General features: G+C 44.4%; 1 protein-coding gene across 1 annotated transcript in view; it reads right to left on the reverse strand.

The window, feature by feature from the left end:
• Positions 1–23,302, reverse strand: part of IRF5 (interferon regulatory factor 5) — an 86,922-nt gene that overhangs the window by 47,064 nt on the left and 16,556 nt on the right. The window contains exons 2-4 of the mRNA XM_077264382.1: positions 5,831–6,072; positions 5,197–5,386; positions 5,033–5,073 (exon numbers count right to left, since the gene is read on the reverse strand). Of these exons, the coding sequence (XP_077120497.1) occupies positions 5,033–5,073; positions 5,197–5,386; positions 5,831–6,004 (405 nt within the window). The 5' untranslated portion in view covers positions 6,005–6,072. The remainder of the gene's footprint in view (positions 1–5,032; positions 5,074–5,196; positions 5,387–5,830; positions 6,073–23,302) is intronic.

Here is a 23,302-nt window from a genome sequence, read left to right on the forward strand (position 1 = left end):
CCCGCGGGGTTTTATTAACCAAATGTTCCTCTAACTGTCCCATCCACAAATACATGGACCTGGACACAGACGTGGCAGCTATGTTAGCCTTTATCAGAGCTACAGACGTTTCCCAAGCTCGACGCAAGAGAATATCTGCCTTGCGGTCCATGGCATCTCTGACGCTTGACGAATCCTCAAAGGGAATAGCTGTTTTCTTTGTAACCTTGGCTACAGGTACTTCGACTTTCGGGATCTCTTCCCATGTTTTGATATCCTCTGGGTCAAACAGTAGACGGCCTTTAAATTCTTGGGACATTACCAGTCTACGTTCTGCATCTTTCCATTCTTGCAATATCATAAGTCTGATGTGTTCACTAACTGGGAACACCGTCTGTCTTTGCGATGTAAGACCTCCAAACATCAAATCCTGTCTGGACTTTGGACGCGGCTCTTCCTTCATCTGCATCGTATTTCTCACTGCTTGAACTAATTCTTCTGTGTCTTCCACAGGAAAGAGAAACTTCCTTCCCTGATCCAGTTCTCCTAGAGGCAGTTCTCCTTCCTGATCCGAACTCCTAAAGTCTGATTCTTCTTTAGAAGAAATATCCATATCTCCTTGTTCTGGGTCCATTCGCAGTCTCTTGCCACTCGGACTTGGGCTGGAAGGATACTGCTGTGCCATGGTTGCTAACGAACTTTGTACTTCCTCCCGAATTAGACTCCTCATCTCTGATAAGAATGATGGTTGTTCCTCTCTTACAACCTAAGGGTACCGTCACACATTGAAATTTTCATCGCTGCGACGGCACGATTCGTGACGTCGCAGCGTCATATAATCATCGCTCCAGCGTCGTAGACTGCGGTCACACGTTGCAATCACGGCGCTGGAGCGATGCCGAAGTCCCCGGGTAACCAGGGTAAACATCGGGTAACTAAGCGCAGGGCCGCGCTTAGTAACCCGATGTTTACCCTGGTTACCAGCGTAAACGTAAAAAAACAAACAGTACATACTCACCCGTCGGTGTCCTTCAGGTCCCTTGCCATCTGCTTCCTGCTCTGAGTGCAGCCGTACAGTGAGCAGAGCGCAGCACCGCTGTGATCTGCTCTCACTTTCCGGCCGGCACTCAGAGCAGGAAGCAGACGGCAAGGGACCTGAAGGACACCGACGGGTGAGTATGTACGGTTTGTTTTTTTACGTTTACGCTTGTAACCAGGGTAAACATCGGGTTACTAAGCGCGGCCCTGCGCTTAGTTACCCGATGTTTACCCTGGTTACAAGCGAAGACATCGCTGGATCGCTGTCACACACAACGATCCAGCGATGTCAGCGGGTGATCAAGCGACGAAAGAAAGTTCCAAACGATCTGCTACGACGTACGATTCTCAGCAGGGTGTCTGATCGCAGTAGCGTGTCAGACACAGCGATATCGTAACGATATCGCTAGAACGTCATGAATCGTAACGTCGTAGCGATGGAAATTTCAATGTGTGACGGTACCCTTAGAGATACAGGATCCGCAAAGATCTTTATTATATGCTTCAGGCAGCTTTACATGACATATGGAGCACCGTCTGGACTTTGCCAAAGCCTTGCCTGACTTTTTTGTCGCTGGGAGGGATGTCTGCGGAACCTCCTTACCCTAAGCATAAGAATGGGTACTGCTTAGTGTCTAGACATATCTGAGTAGGTACATCTGCGCTATGCACACTTACCCCCGCCTCCTCACTCCTGAGTTCCATATCCTCGGTTTAAAAAAAAACAAAAAAATCAGGGCTGTGTAAATATGACATCCCCTGCCAGAAGGATATAGCAGCACCGCTGCACTCACCCTTTGTCTCTGGCATTGCAGACCTCAGCTCCAGTCCCTCCGCCACCTCGTGACTCTGGACTGAGTTACCACGGATCCCTGTGGTTGGAAGCCTGTGTGTCCTAATTCAAATCTGGAGCCCGCCGCTCCTCCCGCTGTGGAATGCTGGACGACCATGCGCTGCTATCACCTGTATCAGCACTCGATTATGACGACTATTTCTGCGTTTCACCCCGTGGAACGCCTGCTAGGCCGCCGATGTTACCGGAAATGACGTCCGCCGACGTCACCGGAAATGACGTTTCGCTACACTAATTACTTACTTCCGCAATCCACACAGTGGAATGCACGCTGTTCTCCGGAGGTTCTGCTGACCCCTCCATGCTCGTATGAGAGCATGTGGGTTCCCGCGCCTCTACTCCTTCCTGGCACCAGCGCCTCTTCTCCAGCATGGCGCCTGAGCCGAGAGCCCCCCCTGGGAGGAAGAGGCTCACCCAGGAGACCGTCTGCTCAACTGGTCTCTGGGCAGAGGGACTCCCACCCGGGGAGTTTCTGCCCTGGGCTACCGATGAGGGGGAAAGATATTGGACCAGCCGCACGATCCCCCTGAGCCCTCCGGTCCGGTAAGCTTCTGCTGACTCTCGTGTGTCCCTCCATGCAGAGACAGGAAAAACACTGAAGGAAAGAGGGCGGAGTGGGACCTTTTAACCTCTCGTGTTGTTTTTCCTGTCCCTGCGAGGAGGAGGACGTCCTCCAGAGTGCTGTCAGGGGGACATCCTGGAAAAAAAAAAATAAAAAATCGTGATATTCTCACCTTCCGGCGTCCCCCGCAGCCTTCCCGATCCTTGCGATGCTCCCGTTCCCAGTGATGCCACGCGACAATGACCCCAGATGACGTAGCATCACGCGAGACCGCTACGTCATCACAGGTCATTGTCGGAAGGCATCACTGGGAATGGGAGCTGCCAGGAGCATCGCAAGGATCGGGAAGGCTGTGGGGGCCGCCAGAAGGGGAGTATCCCATTGGGTTGTGTTGTGTATGCGTTTTCGCGGTGAAAACGCATACAATCCACAATGTGTGCACAACTTCCTCGACGGATCCAGCAAAAAAATGGATCCAGTGCATCAGTTTGTTACAATCTGCACAGGATCCATCTTTTCAACATTTTGACGGATTGTGACTGATTGTAAAAAACGGAAGTGTGAAAGAGGCCTAAGGTAGTTGGCAAAATTTTAGTGTGTGTGTGTGTGTGTGTGTGTGTGTGTGTGTGTGTGTGTGTGTGTGTGTGTGTGTGTGTGTGTGTGTGTGTGTGTGTGCGGGGGGGGGTGGGAGGGTGGGGGGGAATTGTATGTTTCTATTTCATTCATTCCACTTTATTAATTCATGTAAAAAACCTGAAGAGTTATCAAATTTCCTAAAGGCAGTTTTGAATACAATGAGGGATGCAGATTTGTACATTGTATCAGATTTTGGGATTTTCCAAAATATAGGCCCCTTTAAAAAAAAATTGAAATTTAACGGCACTCTAAAATTAAGATGAACTTCATTGAAAAAAAAAAAAAGTTGCTGCTAAACTTTAAACTCTTCTAACATCCTGACAAATTAAAAAAGGTTTTGAAAAATGATGCTGATGTAAACTAGGCCTATGAGAAATATTGTTTAACTTTTTTTTTTTTTGCATAGTATGACCTAGCTGGTTAAAGGGGATAAACATTCAAATTTTGAAAATGGCTAATTTTACAAAGGTTTTCATCAAATACCAGATATTTTCACAAATAAGTGCAAAACAAATTGAATTCAGATTGCTTGTAACAAAATAAAATGCTTCACGAATAAATAAAAACAAACAGGATATGTTGATACATTCCAGAGTTATTACCACAAAGTAGGCTTGGCCACCAACAGGTTAATAACGCTGCACTAGTCATAGTATAATGTTGAAACTGAGCCTCCGTGTGGCAGTCAGTCTCAGACCCTGTAGACATTCGCAGTGTCCCGTTTCTATTTTGGGGGTGTAGAGGATTCATTCTTCATCACGGATCTGGTTCAGGTTTAATTACTATTGCCTGTCTCTGGCAGGGCTGTGGAGTTGGCGCCCATTTGGGTGGAGTCTGAGTCCTGGAAATTGAGCAGTCTCGGAGGTTTGGCTTACCGACTCCACAGCCCTGGCCTCTGGTATGATAGCCGTTTCAGGAGGACATCCTCTGTCTATTCCTTGCATTAGGGACAATGTTGGCAACATTTTCACAGAGGTTGCAGGCATCATGATTTAATCAGAGCTGTACTAATTACATTAACCCTTTATTTATTTCCCTTATATAGCACCATTAATCCTGCATCATTTTACAGACATTATCATCACTGTCCCCATAGCAGCTTACAATCTAGATTCCCCATTAGTATGTTTTTGGAGTCTGGGATGAAACAGAAGAACCTGGAGGAAACCTTCCTTATCGCCATTTTTCCCCTTTGGTACTTCAGATTTTTCCTTTTCTACTACCAAGAGCTGTAACTTTTTTTTTCTAAATAGTCATATGAGGTCTTGATTTTTGTAGGACAAGTAATTTTGAATGACATCATTCAATTTACCATAAGATATACTGAGAAAAAAAAAATCAAAGTAGGGTGAAATTGTGAATTTTTCTTTTTGTGCCAGTTTTGTACTTACAGCGCTTACTGTGCAGTAAAAATAACCTGACAACGTGCTTGTGCAGGTCAGCACGGTTACAGCGACGCCAAATATATTCAGTGAAATGTGGAAAAATATCAATAAATATAAAAAAGGGATTTTAAAAACGTCAAAACTTCATACAAAAAAAACGTGTTTTGAGTCACCGTTTTTGAGACCTGTTCTTTTTTTTTTCCCCATTGCTGGAGCTGCGAGAGGGTTTTTTTTTTGCATAGTGAGTTGTCGTTTTAATGGCCCCATTTGAGGTACATATGAAGTTCTAACTGCATTTTGTTTGGGTGGGTCCAGTGATTAAAGTCTGGCATACACAGTACACTTTTTTTTTTCTTTACCATACATGAATAATTTTATACTTTGATAGATTGTGCTTTTACAGATGCAGAGATGGCAAAAATGCTTATGTTTGGATTGTAAAAAGGGGTGATTTCAAATTTTAGGCATTTATACTTCTTAAGAATTAAAAAACAAAAAACTACTTTTATTCCCTCTAGGGAACATGAGCTTGCGATCCTTTGAAGATATGCACACTATGCTGCAATAGTTTAGTCTTACCTCTTCCTCATCATCACATCCATTATCATCCACCAACGGTTCTGTAAAAACAACATTATGTGAGTAGTTATACAGCAGGACATAGTATGACCAGTGAAAATGGAAAGCAGTAGGAATGAGTGGAACATAGTGGATGGAAATATTTAGAATGAAAAGTCTAGCACCTTCATTTTGTCCTGGGAGATCACATAGCTGGTAGATCTTGAATGGCTGCATGGGAGTTTCTTTGGTGCCATCATACAGAAGCTTGAACTCTCTGCTTTTGTTTAGGGCACAGCGCAGGTTTGCCTTCCATTTGGCAGGGTCAGGCTCATCTTTTCCCTCTAGATACTTCCCAGTTTCCATAGCCCAAGCCTTTAAATAGGATAAACAGATGTGAACTTAAAGCTCAACTGAGATAGATCACATACATCCACAACTCTCTGCATTGAAAGTTTCCATACTTCCTTATTGAAGAGTTCTAGGTTAATAATGTTATTGGCTCATTTTTCTTCACAAGTCAAGTTTTCCTTTTCCTATGCACAACGATGAAAACATTCTGCTCATTCTAACTGCTAAGAGATATGCAATAATATAGTAATGTTCTATATACATACAGCTAAAGGGCTCTTTTAATGCTTTATGTCACACAATATCTGGCATGATCAATTGCGCCTATATTATAAATTCTTTATACTCCATGAAAGCATCAAAACGTCATGTTGTCGCTAGACTAAAGAATATATATTTATACACAAAATTAGTGAAAATTACCGTTCTATTTGGTGCTTCCTCATCATCTTCCAGTGTCGCACCCACCTTAAATATAGTGTTTTCCTCATCTTGTGCTGGTATATGACGCGTTGCGTGACGCCAAGGGATCCTAAACAGCTTGTGATCCGGATCTTCCCAGTGTAAACCTGGGTATTTTCCACTGTCCACCTGAGCCACCAACCATGGCTTAAGACGAATACGTCGAGGGTGCGGGTTCATGTCCACGTGGGGTTGTTATAGTATCAGGATAGAAATGGCATCCAACAGCCACATCATCATATGGTGTCCTGAAAGCAACACAATACAACAACCTTCATTCAGCCTTTCATACCATTCTGTAAACCAGGTCACCTTCAAAGGAACAGAAATTATTTAGAGTGTTAATGAGGTCCAAGTCCAAGCTAAGAGCTCTATCCATCTTTCTAGGGATGTGTGCTTTCCTTTTCACCTTCACACAGATAACATTATACAATTCTGGAATCCCGCAACCATTGCAGGCTAAGTCTACGTTCACATTAGCGTTCGGCGCCGCAGCGTCGCCGCATGCGTCATGCGCCCCTATATTTAACATGGGGGCGCATGGACATGCGTTGTGCTGCATTTTGCGACGCATGGCCGCAAGCGTTGGGCGCAGAGAACGCAACAAGTTGCATTTTTTTTGCGTCCAACTTTCGGCAAAAAAGGACGCATGCGTCGCAAAACGCAGCGTTTTAGCGTGCGTTTTGTTGCGGTTTTGTTTGCGTTGTGCGTTGCGTCGCCGACGCAGCGGCGCACAACGCAAATGTGAACGTAGCCAAATAAAAGAAAAACGTTCTAATCTTCCTCATCCTTACAGAACTGGAGAGAAAATAGAAATCATGGAGCAAAAAATTCTTTCTATAAGAAGTGTCTTTAGTGGGAGTTTTTTTTTTCTTTTTTACATAATGGCAGCCATACATTTCAGTTCTTGGACCAGCAGTCATTCAACCAACTGCTATTCATCTCAATCCCGACTACATGTTTCATCTTGGCAGGGTTTTGGACCACCCCTGACAGAGAACAGGTTGCTTTAGCTATTGCACTTTACGCACTGCTTTGAATCAGATGACTGACCCACAGCAGTCTGGTGACAAAGGACCAGAGGTGAAGCAGCCAAGGCCAGAGTGGCTGCCACAGGATATGGCATCTGGCATATTTGAACTATGACTTATGAAACTTACCTTAACTCTTGTACCCTTATTTATAGATAGTATGGTTGAAAAAAAAAAAAAAAGATGCCTATCAAGTTCAATTAAGGTATACTAAAGAATATGTATAACAGAAAGGGGCATGGGTAAACATATTTAGAAATCTGATCCCCCTAAATGAAGGTATAAAATATGCTCTCCACACCCCCAAGTGTCGATCAGACTGGATCAACATTTAGAACATAAATTGTGCAGATTCACATAAGCATTAATATTTTTTTCTAAGAAATGATTTAAGCTTTTTAAAAACTTAACTGCTCCCACTGTGACTGGAACGCCCGCCAGGGCCGTGGGGTATTCTGTACCTGGTCCGGTACTTAAAGGGATTTGTCACGGCAGCAGCGACCCAGTCCGTGGTCCTGGGTGCCCATGTTAAAGGGATGGTTTTAAAAAGGTTAGTTGAATAATAAAAGTTTGAATAATAAAAATTGTTAGAAGAGCAGAATCTCCCCCTCACGTGACCCCATTTTGGAAATTATACCCCTTGGGTAATTTATCTGCAGGTGTAGTGACGATTTTGACTGCATGGGTGTTTTCCAGAAACAAGCAGCAGTGGATGTTGCCGAAAATTGCAAACTGCCGTTGTAGTGACCAGAACGCTGTAGTGACCAGTACGTTGTAGTCACCAGTAGGTTATGCCCAGCTCATGCTTCTGGTGACATGCACCCATAAGTTAGGTGGACAGTCATTGCTTCAGAAATGCCATACATGTGGACGCTATATGGGGTTTAGGTACACTGAGGGGCTCAGAAGTGAGGGGGGCATTTGGATTTGGGAGAGCAGAATTTGATTAATTTATTTTGAGGGTGAGGAGCCATTTAGCTTTTCCAGAGACTTTGTGCTACCAGTAACGTGGAAGCCTCCTATATTTCCATTAACAGATGACAGACTTGAGTGGGGGCTTACCTTTTTTTGTGGATTGAGTTGAAGCATTTATTGGGAACAAAATTTCATAACGTTTGGGAGCACATTTAGACGGCACTCTAGGCATAGCACTTACTCTGGGGTTTCCATCTAAATCTCCAAGTGACGTGACAGATGAAACTCCCTAGGGATCCATTCACTATAATGAGGCAGCAGAGTTAGGGTACCGTCTCACATAACGATTTACCAACGATCACGACCAGCGATACGACCTGGCCGTGATCGTTGGTAAGTCGTTGTGTGGTCGCTGGGGAGCTGTCACACAGACCGCTCTCCAGCGACCAACGATGCCGAAGGCCCCGGGCAACCAGGGTAAACATCGGGTTACTAAGCGCAGGGCCGCGCTTAGTAACCCGATGTTTACCGTGGTTACCAGCGTAAAAGTAAAAAAAAAAAAAAAACGTACATACTCACATTCCGATGTCTGTCCCCCGGCGTTCTGCTTCTCTCCACTGTGTCTGTGCCAGCCGGAAAGCACAGCGGTGACGTCACCGCTGTGCTCGCTTTCCGGCCGGCGCTCACAGTGCAGAGAAGCAGAACGCCGGGGGACAGACACCGGAATGTGAGTATGTACTGTTTGGTTTTTTTTACTTTTACGCTGGTAACCACGGTAAACATCAGGTTTACCCTGGTTACAAGCGAACGCATCGCTGGATCGCTGTCACACACAACGATCCAGCGACGAAATAAAGTTCCAAACGATCTGCTACGACGTACGATTCTCAGCAGGGTCCCTGATCGCTGCTGTGTCAGACACAGCGATATTGTATGGATATCGCTGGAACGTCACGGATCGTACCGTCGTAGCGACCAAAGTGCCACTGTGTGACGGTACCCTTACTCTAGACTCCGTCTGGCTCTCTGTTCAGCATTGTCCTTTTCAGAAGTGCACAAAACTGTGGCCGACGGCACTTTTATGCAAACCTAAAAAGACGGACACCGCCGGATCACAGTTGCTATGGCATCCACAGTGCCTCCATCTGCCTCATTCTAGGAAATCTTCTGCCTTGGGGGTGTCTGTCTGTAATTACAGCAATGCCAGATTTAAATTGGGTTTTTATGTTTGTCTGGTGTCGCATACTAAAAGGCGCCTCTTATTGCAAAAAATAGTTTTTACATCACCATATTTTGAGAGCTATAATTTTAACATATTTCGGCCCACAGAGTCATGTGAGGGCTTGTATTTTGCGGTACCATTTTCAGACATGACATTTTTTTATTGCTTTCTATTCCGATTTTCAAGAGGTAGAATAACAAACTAGCAATTAAGGAATTGATGGGGGGGGGGGGGGGGGAGAGTTATGTCAGTCCGTATGTGGTAAAACTGGCAAGGAAGTTTTATTCTATGGGTCAGTACGATTACAGCAATACCCCATTTATAAAATTAACCCCTTCACCCCCGGAGGTTTTTTCGTTTTCCGCTCCCCTCCTTCCCAGAGCCATATCTTTTTTTATTTTTCCGTCAATATGGCCATGTGAGGGCTTATTTTTTGTGGGTCGAGATGTACTTTTGAACGATACCATTGGTTTTACCATGCCGTGTAACAGAAAACAGGAAAAAAATTCCAAATGCGATGAAATTGCAAAAAAAGTGCAATCTCACACTTGTTTTTTGTTTGGCTTTTTTGCTAGGTTCACCAAATGCTAAAACTGACTTACTATTATGATTCTCCAGGTCATTACGGGTTCACAGACACCAAACATGTATAGGTTCTCTTTTATCTAAGTGGTAAAAAAAAAAAAAAAAAAAAAAAAAGCGCCATATTCCGATACCCGTAGCGTCTCCATTTTTCATGATCTCGGGTCGGGTGAGGGCTTATTTTTTGCGTGCCGAGCTGACATTTTTAATGATACCATTTTGGTGCAGATACATTCTTTTGATCTCCCATTATTGCACTTTAATGCAATGTCGCAGCGACCAAAAAAACGTAATTTTGGCGTTTTGATTTTTTTTCTCGCTACGCCATTTAGAGATCAGGTAAATCCTTTGTTTTTATTGATAGATCGGGCTTCTAAACGCGGCGATACTAAATATGTGTAGGTTTGATTTTTTTTTATTTTTTATTTTGATTGGAGCGAAAGGGGGGTGATTTTGAACTCATATTTTTTTATATTTTGAAACACTTTTTTTAAAAATTTTGGCATGCTTCAATAGCCTCCATAGGAGGCTAGAAGCATGCACTACACGATCGCCTCTGCTACATAGAGGTGAAGCATCACCTCTATGTAGCAGAAATGCAGGGTTTCTTTGAACGCCGACCACAGGGTGGCGCTCAAAGCGATCGGCCATCAACAACAATAGAGGTCTCAAGGAGACCTCTGGTTGTTATGGCAATGCACCGATGACCCCCGATCATGTGACGGGGGTCAGCGGTGCGAGCATTTCCAGCCGCGCGGCCGGGAGCGCTAGCTAAATGCCGCTGTCAGCGCTTGACAGCGGCATTTAACTAGTTAATGGGCGCGGGCGGATCTCAATTCCGCTTGCGCTCATTGCGCGCACATGTCAGCTGTACAAAACAGCTGACATGTAGCGGCTTTGAGGTAGGTTCACCGCCGGAGCCTACCTCAAAGCAGGGGGATCTGCCAGCTGACGTACTATTCCGTCAGCTGGCAGAAACGGGTTAAATTATTAAAAAAATAATTATTTTTGCATCGATTTATTATTATACCATGCTTATTTATATTCGTCATTTGATAGTGTTTTATTACACTTTTGTTCAGCGGTATGATAAAGCATTGTTTTTTGCCTTGCTTTTTATTTTTTTATGATGTTCACTAAAGGGGTTAACTAGTGGGAGAGTTTCATAGGCCGGGTCAATACGGACACAGCAATACTAAATTATGTATACTGTTTTTGTTAATATATATTTTTTTCCATTAAAAAATTTCTATCAGTATAGTATAATAAAAAAAAAAAAATGTATTGTATTGTATTGTATTGTATTGTATTATAGTTTTACAGTTTTTCGAAAAAAATAAAAAACCAATTGGGACTATCCTTTTTTGCAGGCTGATCACTTGTATATTATGGGGACTCAGCAGCATCCCCAAGCTATATAACTGTCAGAACTGTACTGACAAGGTTGCTGATCATGCCCGGAGCATGATCTAGCAACTCTACTAGCTCTGGTGACCCGAATATTGTCATGACTACACTGGGACACCATGGCAACAATTGGGACCCAGCGACTAAATCATGGGGGTCTTCGAATCAAAGACAGAGGGGGGGGATGTCTTCCTTCTGCCTGCTCTTGAAATGCTGTAATTGAGTTCAATCACAGCATTTAGGGGGTTAAAGTGCCAGGAGGGGTGCAGTACCACTCCTGGCATCGAGTGCCGGGTGTCAGCTGTCAGAATCAGCCGACACCCGGCGGCCAATGAGTGCTCACAGCCCGAGTGTGCGTGCAAAATCGCCAGGACATATCCATACGTCCCAGGTCAATAATACCCAAGTCACAGGGACGTATGAATACGTCTGAGGTGGGAAAGGGGTTTCCCGACAAAGTTAAATTTATTCAACATTTTAAATCAATAGATCTTTCAATAACAGCAAGTTCCACAATTTGATACGAAAGAAAAAAAAAAATGTTCCTGTGCTGAGGATAAATGTGATCCTGCTGTGTACTGTGTAATGGTTGTACCTGACCACCCCACATCTCCTGGACAGGGAGGGTGGGTGGAGGGGGGAAGCAAAAGAGAGTATATAGACAGGACAGCATGGGATTGTGATTGATTCTTTGAGGCAAAACAGTGCTTAAAAACAGGAAGGGAAATATTTCGACTCACAGAATTAGCTGTGATCCCATAAATGTGAAATATATCTTATATAGAATAAAAAAAATAAAAAATAAAGCGGATCCTTAAAGTGTAATAATTGTTTCAGGACAAATTGCAGCAAAATATCTGTGTCTGCATCTAGGCTGAAGAATAAAAGGCTACTTGTGGAATTTTCATGCTATTCTTGCCCCAGCTCCGACAAAATGGGTGAAGCTGAGGCATGATGACCCCAGGTAGTGAAATTCACGAGGAGCACCAGCTTTAGCTTTGCTAAGTCACAAATTTTAGTCAGGAGTAAGATTTGTGGTGAGGCGCACATAGCGACTCTTGCCTCTAGCTTCCTCGACTGATTCATTAAGAGGCTGAATCCGGAGCATCCGCTCCAGAATGTCACCTCATCAAGGCCAGAGATTCTCGCCAGTCTTTATGAATCGTCCCACTGTATAGATTTACCTGTGAATTGACAGTGGGAGAAAAAGCAGATGTCTCTAGTGTCATAATACAACATTTCTGATTTTCACTTTATTTTTGAGGAAGAACAGAAATGATAGTTATTCCGTAAGGTCAGAACGAGCAGTGTCTCTAAGGAGCTTGACTCAACTGTTGTGATATGAAAGTAGTGGTGTGTGGTGTGAGACAGTGAGGGGAATTATATGCGAGGGATGTTATGTATCCCCCACAATGAGCTTGGAAGCATTCTGAACTGCTGGAGTGCATTGTGATAACAGTCAAGACTGTGGTTACCATGCCAACTAGAAGTGTGGACTTGATCAAGTTATTTGACCAAGTTTAGGAAGCCCTGTCCTGGGCTTTTTAGGCCAGGTTCACATTAGCGTTTGAGTCGGCAGCGTGTTTCTGCGAACGTCTTTCCTTAAGCTCCGCCTACTTCCGTATGCGTCCTGCGTACCTATCTTTAACATTGTGCACGCAGGGACATGAGTTGTATGTGGATGTGTTCCCGTGTGTCATTTTGATGTGCCTGCTGAACGCAACGTTGCATTTTCTTGAGTTCGGCAGGCATCCGCATACAATGCATGTCCCTGCGAGATCTGTAGGATGGTAGGGGGATGGATCTCTCCCTCCAGTCCGAGTCTTACAAGTAGCCCATGGCCGCATATTTCATTTACATCTGCAGTTTTGCGTTTGGATTCACATGCAGCAGAGTGGATGTATGCCTGGCTGTGTGTAACCAATACAGGCCAGAGCCAGCAAAGTGGACAAACATGGTAGTGCCCGAGTGTCTTACAGGGGTGCCGCTGCGAGCAGCACTGGACTTTATTTATGTATTCCCAGATGCGGTCTGGAGGTGAGCGATTGCATTTATGCAGTATTAGGACAATAAAGGACATATACTTAACTTGCTTGGGTCACTGTCTCAGTAATTTCTTTGGCGGACAGGCCGCTGCTCTACAGTGGATTTACCAGTAAACATGAGGGCACTGTGTATCACAATTAAATTTTCATTAGCACTCTAGCGTCGTTTGGAATACCTCGCAATGCGTCGTTTAGGAGAAAAAACGCATCCTGCAAAGTTGTCTGCAGGATGCGTTTTTCCCCATAAACATTAGCGACGCATTGCAACGTATGGCCACACGTCGCATCCGTCGTGCGACGGATGCGTCGTGTTTTGGCGGACCATCAGCACAAAAAAAGTTACATGTAACTTTTTTTGTGTGTCGTGTCCGCCATTTTGCGTGGCCGGAACTCCACCCCCTCCTCCCCGGACATTACAATGGGGCAGCGGATGCGTTGAAAAACTGCATCCGCTGCCCCCGTTGTGCTACTTAACACACTGTCCGTCGGTACAGCGGGCCGACGGTTTGCGACGGCCCGTACTGACCGACTAGTGTGAAAGTAGCCTAAGGCTTGGCTCAGATGTGAGAATTGGTTGGTGTGCACGATGGACAGCACTCGAACCAAATAATAACCGGTATGCTTGTGCATGTTAGCGATTTTCAACTCTCTCCCCCCAAAAAAATAAATAAATAAATTGGAGCATGTACCATCTTACAGACCAGACTAAAGCATGTAAATACAGGCAGCTCTAACACCCATCCGCTATTTGGACGATCACATGAAGACAGTCACATTCAAGTTGTTGACGTGACCGCCTTTTTTTTTTCCCCCATATAGGCGTCTGTACCCAACCTATACAATATACACTGTGTTCCAAATTATTATGCAAATAATATTTCCTCCTATTTTCTCTAAACTACCTATCTGAATTGCAGTCATTGTTATTTTCCAGTCATCTACTATTCTAGTATAATTGCAATGTTTTGGAACAAACTGCCTAAGAAAACAGTATCTTTTTTTAAAAAAATAAACACTTAAAATGCATGTTCCAAATTATTATGCACAGCAGAGTTTTCAACCTTTTTTTTTTTATTTTGAACAAAAAAATGGTCAATTGTGAAGTTATAAGCATTATCAGCTTATTACAAAATGAAATCAAACAGTTTTCAAGTGAAAACTTTATTCTATGTGATGTTACATTTGCACATAGGACCCCTTGTTCGAAAGAAGCTTCTGAACTCTCTCGTCCATTGAATTTGTCAGTTTTTGGATGGTTTCTGCTTCAATTGTTTTGCATGTGGACAGAATACCCTCCCAGAGCTGTTGCTTAGATGTGAACTGCCTCCCGCCATCATAGACACTCCTTTTGATGATGCTCCAGAGGTTCTCAATGGGGTTGAGGTCAGGGGAAGATGGTGGCCACACCATAAGTTTGTCCTCTTTTATGCCCATAGCAGCCAGAGATGCAGATGTGTTTTTTTGCAGCATGAGACGGTGCATTATCATGCATGAAAATGATCTTGCTGCAGAAAGCACGGTTCTTCCTCTTGAACCATGGCAGGAAGTGTTGTTTTAGAAACTCCACATAGGTTACGGAGTTCATCTTTACCCCTTCAGGGATCATAAAGGGGCCGACAATCTCTCTCCCCATGATTCCAGCCCAAAATATTACTCCACCTCCTCCTTGTTGGCGCCTTAGCCATGTTTTCATGGGGTGTCTATCAACCAGCCATCCTCCACTCCATCCATCTGGACCATCGAGCGTTGCACGGCACTCATCGGTGAACAAAACAGTTTGGAAGTCAGTCTTCATGTATCGTTTGGCCCACTGGAGCCATTTCTGCTTATGTGCAGTGGATGGAGGTGGTCGACAGGATGGCTTACGCACAGCTGCAAACCTCTGAAGGACCCTGCATCTTGTTGTTCTGGGGACGTTGGAGGCACCAGCAGCTTCAAAAACTTGTCTGCTGCTATGCGAGGCATTTTTGCAGCTGCTCTTTTAACCTTACGCAATTGCCTGTTGGAAAGAGTCCTCAATTTTTCCTTATCAGCACGCACACGTGTGTGCTGGGAATCAGCTACATACTTCTTGATTGTGCGATGATCACGATGAAGTGTCTTGGCAATGTTGATTGTAGTCATGCCTTGACCTAAATACTCCACAATTTGTTGCGTCTCAGCAGCTGACACATCCTTTTTCTTTCCCATTTTGGCAAAAAAATGTAGGCTGCTTAATAATGTGGAACAGCCTTCTTAAGTAGTCTTGCCTTTATTTGGACACACCTGTCAAACTAATTTGCACAGGTATCTGCAATTGCTTTCAGTGATATAAAGAGCCCTGACACACATCACCATCAATGAGTTTAAATGACAAACAAAAAAATTCTAACCTTATCACTCCTAAACTCTTTGTGCATAATAATTTGGAACACAGTGTAATGTGAATACATCCATTTAGTTTGCAATATTGCAAGGGAATTTTCTACTGTCCTCAGTGGGGGGTGGGGGCAGGGGAAACTGCTTTCATAAGGCTTCATTGGTTACAAATATACCGAAAACTCGTGATGATCAGTTGCATCATGAACTCTCTGGGGATTCTCATTGTGCAGCCAAACAGGAATCAAACACATTGTATTGTAAGTCTTACTCTTATTGCAAGCGACAAAAACAGTACAGGAGCATAGAATATTTCATTCTTGTTGTTTGTTTCCATGACACATTACTTCTGGTTCTCCAGAACATATTGTAGTGTTCGGGTACAAACTAACGACAGGAAAAGCGGTTGTCCACTACTTAACAACCCCTTTTAAATGGTGACACCCCCAGGGTGGTGCCAATCAGCAGTAGTTGATTGGCTGCAGTGGTCATGTCACAGCCCCCCACCATATACTGATGGATGGAGGAGAGGCACTGGTCCAGGAGGTATCAACTTAATTTTCCACCCCCTGGGGCCATTCAAATGGGGCTGTTAAGTAGTGGACAGACCATCTACTACTGACTTGCAGGATTAATTATCCATTATCATGAATCTACTACAAGTACAGTGGTATTCTGAAATTATATAGCAATAATAAAATGTACCCATGACGAGTTAGATCTGTCCTGTTCGCTTTGGTGTCTGCATAACCACATATGCCTTTATGAAGATTCTGCTGTAATACTAAGGTAATACGGGAATTAGTTTATATAACAACCTTGCTCCTCTTCTCACATGTTACCGCTAAATGTAACTCTGGAAACCTCATACACATCATACAGTCATGAGACAATGTGCGCGCACCATTCATTCACCAGTAAAAAGGGACTTTACCACCATGTCTCTAAAAATTGGACTGAAGGAAATGAAACTGAACATCCTGCATTAGAAACCACATTACCCAGCAGGATGTATGTGCATAATGTTACCATAGTGGTAGCGGCATATAACTGTATAAAGCATGTGGAGGCTGTAAAGACATGTTAACTTATCACAATGTCAAGATTTATTGAAAGTTATATAGAAGTTAAAACTCCGTTGGATAACACTAAAAGTAACTTCTGCAAAAAATACAATTAATTTCTTTTTGTACCAAAGCAGGAAATCTTCAGTGCCTGGTTTAACAATCTGTTACAAAATCTCATAACAAGCCCTATTCTCACTGGCAATTGTAAGACGTTTTCCCACAACAAAACTCTAGTTTTCACCTATTAAAAATTAAAGGCGTAGTCCAGTGAGAAAAAAAAAAAATTATTGTAATGGCTATACCTTCACAAACAACATGAATAGTGCCGTGTCCGCCCCTCACAGTATCTGGGTCCTGTGCGACGCTGCTGCTCCCCTTTCCTTATCGGACGTTACGTCACACATCAGGGGGCATGTAGGCTTTCTAAATTTCACCACAGGCTTTAAAGGTAATATTTGGCCAGAAGTAGAGATGATCGACTTGCTTGGTGCAACCCTGGTCCATGGCTCAGGTCATTGCTCGCTGGCCATGGACAGGAGCTGCGTGAACCGCGGAGGAGCTAAGCGATCTGCTCATCTTTAGTTGGTTACATTGTTTTTAACCCTTAAATTCACCCAAACACCGTGTGTGAACCCAGCCTAATAAACAATACCGTTTGTTATCCATTCGGTCCTATAGCAGCTCCCACTTTCTCCTTTCCCTATAATATTTGCACCCCATTGGGAGCTGGTTGAGTTAATTGTAGTCTGCACATATACAAACTATTCAACTACATTAGTAATGCACAAAAAGCCATTATCTCTAATGTATCACCCTCAATGCTAGGTAAATTGTAAGCCTGTTAGCCGAGCTCTCGTTTATATGGTAACATTATATATTCAATAGGAATTGTGTGTCATTGAACCCTGTAACTTTAAGGCTTTGGAAGATGTTAGCACATTATAAATATTATGAATAGTACCGAATAATATTGTAAATTGGACAATAACTGTTAGAACTTGGCCACTGTATGGCTCCATTTGGTATAGAGCTCTAATATGGCTTCCACTGAAACATACTATATGTTCCCCTCCATTACAGGAAGTTGGGTGATGTGATCTGCCGTCTGACAACCAGTCCTGTAATGTCTTATGTCAGTCTCTGACTACCTGTAAACTGCAGGATGACCTTATCACCTATAAAATCCCTACTGACAGCTCGGAGTCCTCGCCTTCCCACCCTGCTCCACCCTCTGGATGGTCTCCCATGCTTTGAAAAATGTGAGTGAAGAATTATTTAAATGTCTAAAAGAAAAATGGCCTTTGTAAAAGTTGTGCTGTATTGGTTGCTATAGGCAGCAACGACCATTCATCTTTTATTTCTTATACTTGCTTATAGAGCGCCATCATATTCTAGAACGCTTTACAGACATCTGTCCCCGTTGGGGCTCACAACTAAATTCCCCATCACTTAGGCTATGTGCACACATTGCGGATTTCTGTGCGGATTTTTCCGCTGAGATTTTGAAAAATCCACAGGTAAAACGCACTGTGTTTTACCAGCAGATTTCCAGCATTTTTTGTGTAGATTTCACCTGCATTTTACCACCTGCGGATTCCTATAAAGGAACAGGTGTAAGACGCTGCAGAATCCGCACAAAGAATTGACATGCTGCGGAAAATACAATGCAGCGTTTCCGCGCGGTATTTTCCGCAGCATGTGCGGATTTTGCTTTTCATAGGTTTACATGGTACTGTAAACTGGATGGAAAACTGCTGCAAATCCACAACATGTACACATGCCCTAAGTATTTGGAGTGTTGCAGGAAACCAAGCAAACACGGGGAGAACATACAAACGGTTTGCATTTTTACACAGAATTATGGTTCTGACAGTATTATTTCTGCTTTACATGAATCCTTAAAGGGCCACTGTCACCCCCTCCAGCCGTTATAAACTAAAAGAGCCACCTTGTGCAGCAGTAATGCTGCAGTCTAACGAGGTGGCTCTTTTAGTTTTTGTTTCTGTTATTCCCACAATAAATGTATTTATAGTTTAGCTGAAATACCTGTCTTTGTACCTGGAGGCGGGTCTGAAGCCTCCTCTTAGAAGCGCCCAACTGCCGTCAGTCATCGCTTGGGTTGATTGTCGCCGCCCCCTCAGCGCTGTTATTGTGTGAAATCCTGCGCCTGCGCTCTGGTCTTCTGCCTTGCGCAGGCGCATATTTCATTTGCCGTCCTAGTGCAGGTGCCGGGTTCCGTTCTGCGACTGTGCGGGCAGTGCGGCCACCCTGTTACTGAATCGCATGCCCAGGAATCCCAGCCCGCACTGTGCATAATGCATAACACAGTGCGGGGCGGGGATTCAGCAACAGGCTGGCCGCACTGCCCGCACAGTCACAGAACAGAACCCGGCACCTGCACTAGGACGGCAAATGATCTGCCTTGCGCAGGCGCATAGAAGACCAGAGCGCAGGCGCAGGATTTCACACACTAACAGCGCTGAGGGGGCGGCGAAAATCAACAAGCGACGACTGACGGCAGTTGGGCGCTTCTAAGAGGAGGCTTCAGACCCGCCTCCAGGTACAAAGACAGGTATTTCAGCTAAACTATAAATACATTTATTGTGGGAATAACAGAAACAAAAACTAAAAGAGCCACCTCGTTAGACTGCAGCATTACTGCTGCACAAGGTGGCTCTTTTAGTTTATAACGGCTAGAGGGGGTGACAGTGTCCCTTTAACAAGGAAACAGTGCGATTCTGCTGTATATACATCATGTAGGATACAGTGCGATTCTGCTGTATATACATCAACTAGGATGCAGTGCGATTCTGCTGAATACACATCACAGAAGACACAGAGGCTTGAAATGTATACACAGCACATAGGATACATCAGAATTATGCCGTGTATACATCAAAGGATACAGACTCTGAATGTATATATTTATTTTACTCACCTATATATCCCCATTAATTTCAGTGTCACATAGGATGCAGATAGAGATGCAGAATGAATATATATACACACACACACACATCGTGATTACTCGCTAATCCCGCCCCCTGCACAGTAGCTCCGCCCCCCACATCACCACACAATCCCGCCCCCCCACCCCATTACCACACACAATCCCGCCCCCCCACCCCATTACCACACACAATCCCGCCCCCCCACCCCATTACCACACACAATCCCGCCCCCCCACCCCATTACCACACACAATCCCGCCCCCCATCACATCACCACACACAATCCCACCCCCCACCACATCACCACACATAATCCCGCCTCCCCATCACATTACCACACATAATCCCACCCCCCACCACATCGCCACACAATTCCGCCCCCACCACATTACCACACATAATCCCACCCACCACATTACCACACAATCCCACCCCCCACCACACATAATCCCTCCACCCCACCACAGCACCACATAATCCCGCCCCCCAACACATTACCACAGATAATCCCGCCCCCCCACATTACCACACGAGGCTCCGTCCCCACACATTACCACATGAGGCTCCGTCCCCACACATTACCACACGAAGCTCCATCCCCCCACATTACCACACGAGGCTCCTGAGCGTGCCGAGCGTTAGCTGGCTGGAAACAGCTAGTATATATATTTTATATATATATATATCATATATCAGCGACGGGCACAGTCCGATTAGTCCCTCCCCTACTCCCCTGCAGTCAGTGCCCGCTCCATAATCCCCTCCAGTCACCGCTCACACAGGGTTAATGGCAGCGGTAACGGGCCGCGGTATAACGCACTCCGTTACCGCTGCTATTAACCCTGTGTCCCCCCAACTATTTACTATTGATGCTGCCTATGCAGCATCAATAGTAAAAATGTTATGTTAAAAATAATTAAAAAAACAAAAAACCTGCTATACTCACCATCCGCCGCCTTTCCCGCTCCTCATGACGCTCCGGTGACCGCTCCATGCAAGCGGCCGGTTCCGGTGCCAAGGATGGTATGCGAGAAGGACCTGCCATGACGTCACGGTCATGTGACCGCGATGTCATCACAGGTCCTGCGCTCATACCAACCCTGGGACCGGAAGCTGCCGCGTGCACTGCACACAGGGCCAGGACTTCAAGGGGCCTTCGGAAGGTGAGTATATGTTTATTTTTTATTTTAAGTCTGTATACTACGTGGCTCTGTGCTGTATACTCCGTCGCTGGGCAATATACTACGTGGCTGGGCAATATACTACGTGGCTGGGCAATATACTACGTGGCTGGGCAATATACTACGTGGCTGGGACTAGATGGGATAGATTCTAACGCATCGGGTATTCTAGAATATGCATGTCCACGTAGTATATTGCACAGCCCACGGAGTATATTGGCCAGCCACGGACTATATTGCACAGCGACGGACTATATTGCACAGCGACGGACTATATTGCACAGCGACGGACTATATTGCACAGCGACGGACTATATTGCACAGCGACGGAGTATACAGCACAGAGCCACGTAGTATACAATACAGACTTAAAATAAAAAATAAACATATACTCACCTTCCGAAGGCCCTTTGAAGACCTGTCCCTGTGTGCGGTGCAGGCGGCAGCTTCCGGTCCCAGGGTTGGTATGAGCGCAGGACCTGTGATGACGTCGCGGTCACATGACTGTGACGTCATGGCAGGTCCTTCTCGCATACCATCCTTGGCACCGGAACCTGCCGCTTGCATGGAGCGGTCACCGGAGCGTCGCGAGGAGCGGGAAAGGCGGCGGAAGGTGAGTATATAATGATTTTTTATTTTTTTAAATATTTTTAACATTAGATCTTTTTACTATTGATGCTGCATAGGCAGCATCAATAGTAAAAACTTGGTCACACAGGGTTAATAGCAGCGGTAACGGAGTGAGTTACCCGCGGCATAACGCGGTCTGTTACCGCTGGCATTAACCCTGTGTGAGCGGTGACTGGAGGGGAGTATGGAGCGAGCACTGACTGTGGGGAGTATGGAGCGGGCACCGGGCACTGACTGCAGGGGAGTAGGGAGGGACTAATCGGACTGTGGCTGTCGCTGATTGGTCGCGGCAGCCATGACAGGCAGCTGGTGAGACCAATCAGCGACTTGGATTCCATGACAGACAGAGGCCGCGACCAATGAATATCCGTGACAGACAGACGGAAGTGACCCTTAGACAATTATATAGTAGATTATATATATATATATATATACATATACATATACACATATATATATACACATATATATATATATATACACATATATATATATATACACACACACATACACACACACACATACATACATACATACATCAAAAGGTAGCAGAGACTTTGCTGTATTTAAATCACATAGGACTCATTGAGACTACTACCTCACATAAGATACCCTGAACTGAAGCTATGTAACTGATCTATAACTTGTGACTGAGCAATGTTATCAGACTCTGGCATCTTAGGAAATATAGTCTGTATTAGGCGAACCACAAAGAAGAAGGAATCATGTGCCCTACAACCCAGACAAGGCACAGTAACTAAAACAACAAGGACAAGAGCCTCTACATTATTCTTTAACCCCTTAACCCTCAGAGCTTTTTTCCGGTTTTCGCTCCCCTCCTTCCCAGAGCCATAACTTTTTATTTTTTCAGTCAATATGGCCATGTGAGAGCTTGTTTTTTTGCGGGACGAGTTGTACTTTTTAACGACACCATTGGTTTTACCATGTCGTGTACTATAAAATGGGAAAAAAAATTCAAGTGCAGTGAAATTGCAAAAAAAAGTGCAATCCCACACTTTTTTTTTGTTTGGCTTTTTTGCTAGGTTCACTAAATGATAGAACTAACCTGCCATTATGATTCTCCAGGTCATTACAAGTTCGTAGACACCAAACATGTCTAGGTTCTTTTTTTTTTTTATCAAAGTGGTGAAAAAAAGTTCCAAACTTTGATAAAAAAAATTAAAAATTGCGCAATTCTCCAATACCGTAGCGTCTCCATTTTTCGTGATCTTATTTTTTGCATGCCAAGCTGACGTTTTTAATGATACCATTTTGGTGCAGATACGTTCTTTTGATCGCCCGTTATTGCAATTTAATGCAACGTCGCGGCGACCTAAACAATGTAATTCTGGCGTTTTGATTTATTTTTTTTTTTTATCGCTACGCCGTTTAGCAATCAGGTTAATCCTTTTTTTTATTGATAGATCGGGCGATTCTGATTGCGGTGATACCAAATGTGTAGGTTTGATTTTTTTTATTGTTTTATTTTTAATGGGGCGAAAGGGTGGGTGATTTAAACTTATTTTTTTCATATTTTTAAAAACATTTTTTTTTTTTTAACTTTTGCCATGCTTCAATAGCCTCCATGGGAGGCTAGAAGCTGGCACAACTTGATCGGCTCAGCTACATAGAGGCGATGCTCAGATCGCTTCTATGTGGCTGAATTGCGGAGTTGCTATGAGCGCCGACCACAGGGTGATGCTCACAGCAATCTGGCATCAACAACCATAGAGGTCTCAAGGAGACCTCTGGTTGTCATGCCAACGCGCCGATGACCCCCGATCACGTGAAAGTGGTCACCGATGTGCTAATTTCTGGCCGGATGTGCTTGTTAAATGCCGTTGTCAAGAGTTTGACAGCGGCATTAAACTAGTTAATATGTGCGGGTGGATCGCGATTCCACCCATGTCTATTGCGAGCACATGTCAGCTGTTCAAAACAGCTGACATGTCCCCGCTTTGATGCGGGCTCACCGCTGGAGCCCACATCAAAGCGGGGGTACTGCCATTGGACGTACTATTCCGTCCGATGGCAGAAAGGGGTTAATATAATTTATCACATAACCAAAAAAAGTAGAATTAGACTTACC

Source organism: Ranitomeya variabilis, chromosome 5 (assembly GCF_051348905.1).
Source record: "Ranitomeya variabilis isolate aRanVar5 chromosome 5, aRanVar5.hap1, whole genome shotgun sequence".
NCBI classification, from domain to species: Eukaryota; Metazoa; Chordata; class Amphibia; order Anura; family Dendrobatidae; genus Ranitomeya; species Ranitomeya variabilis.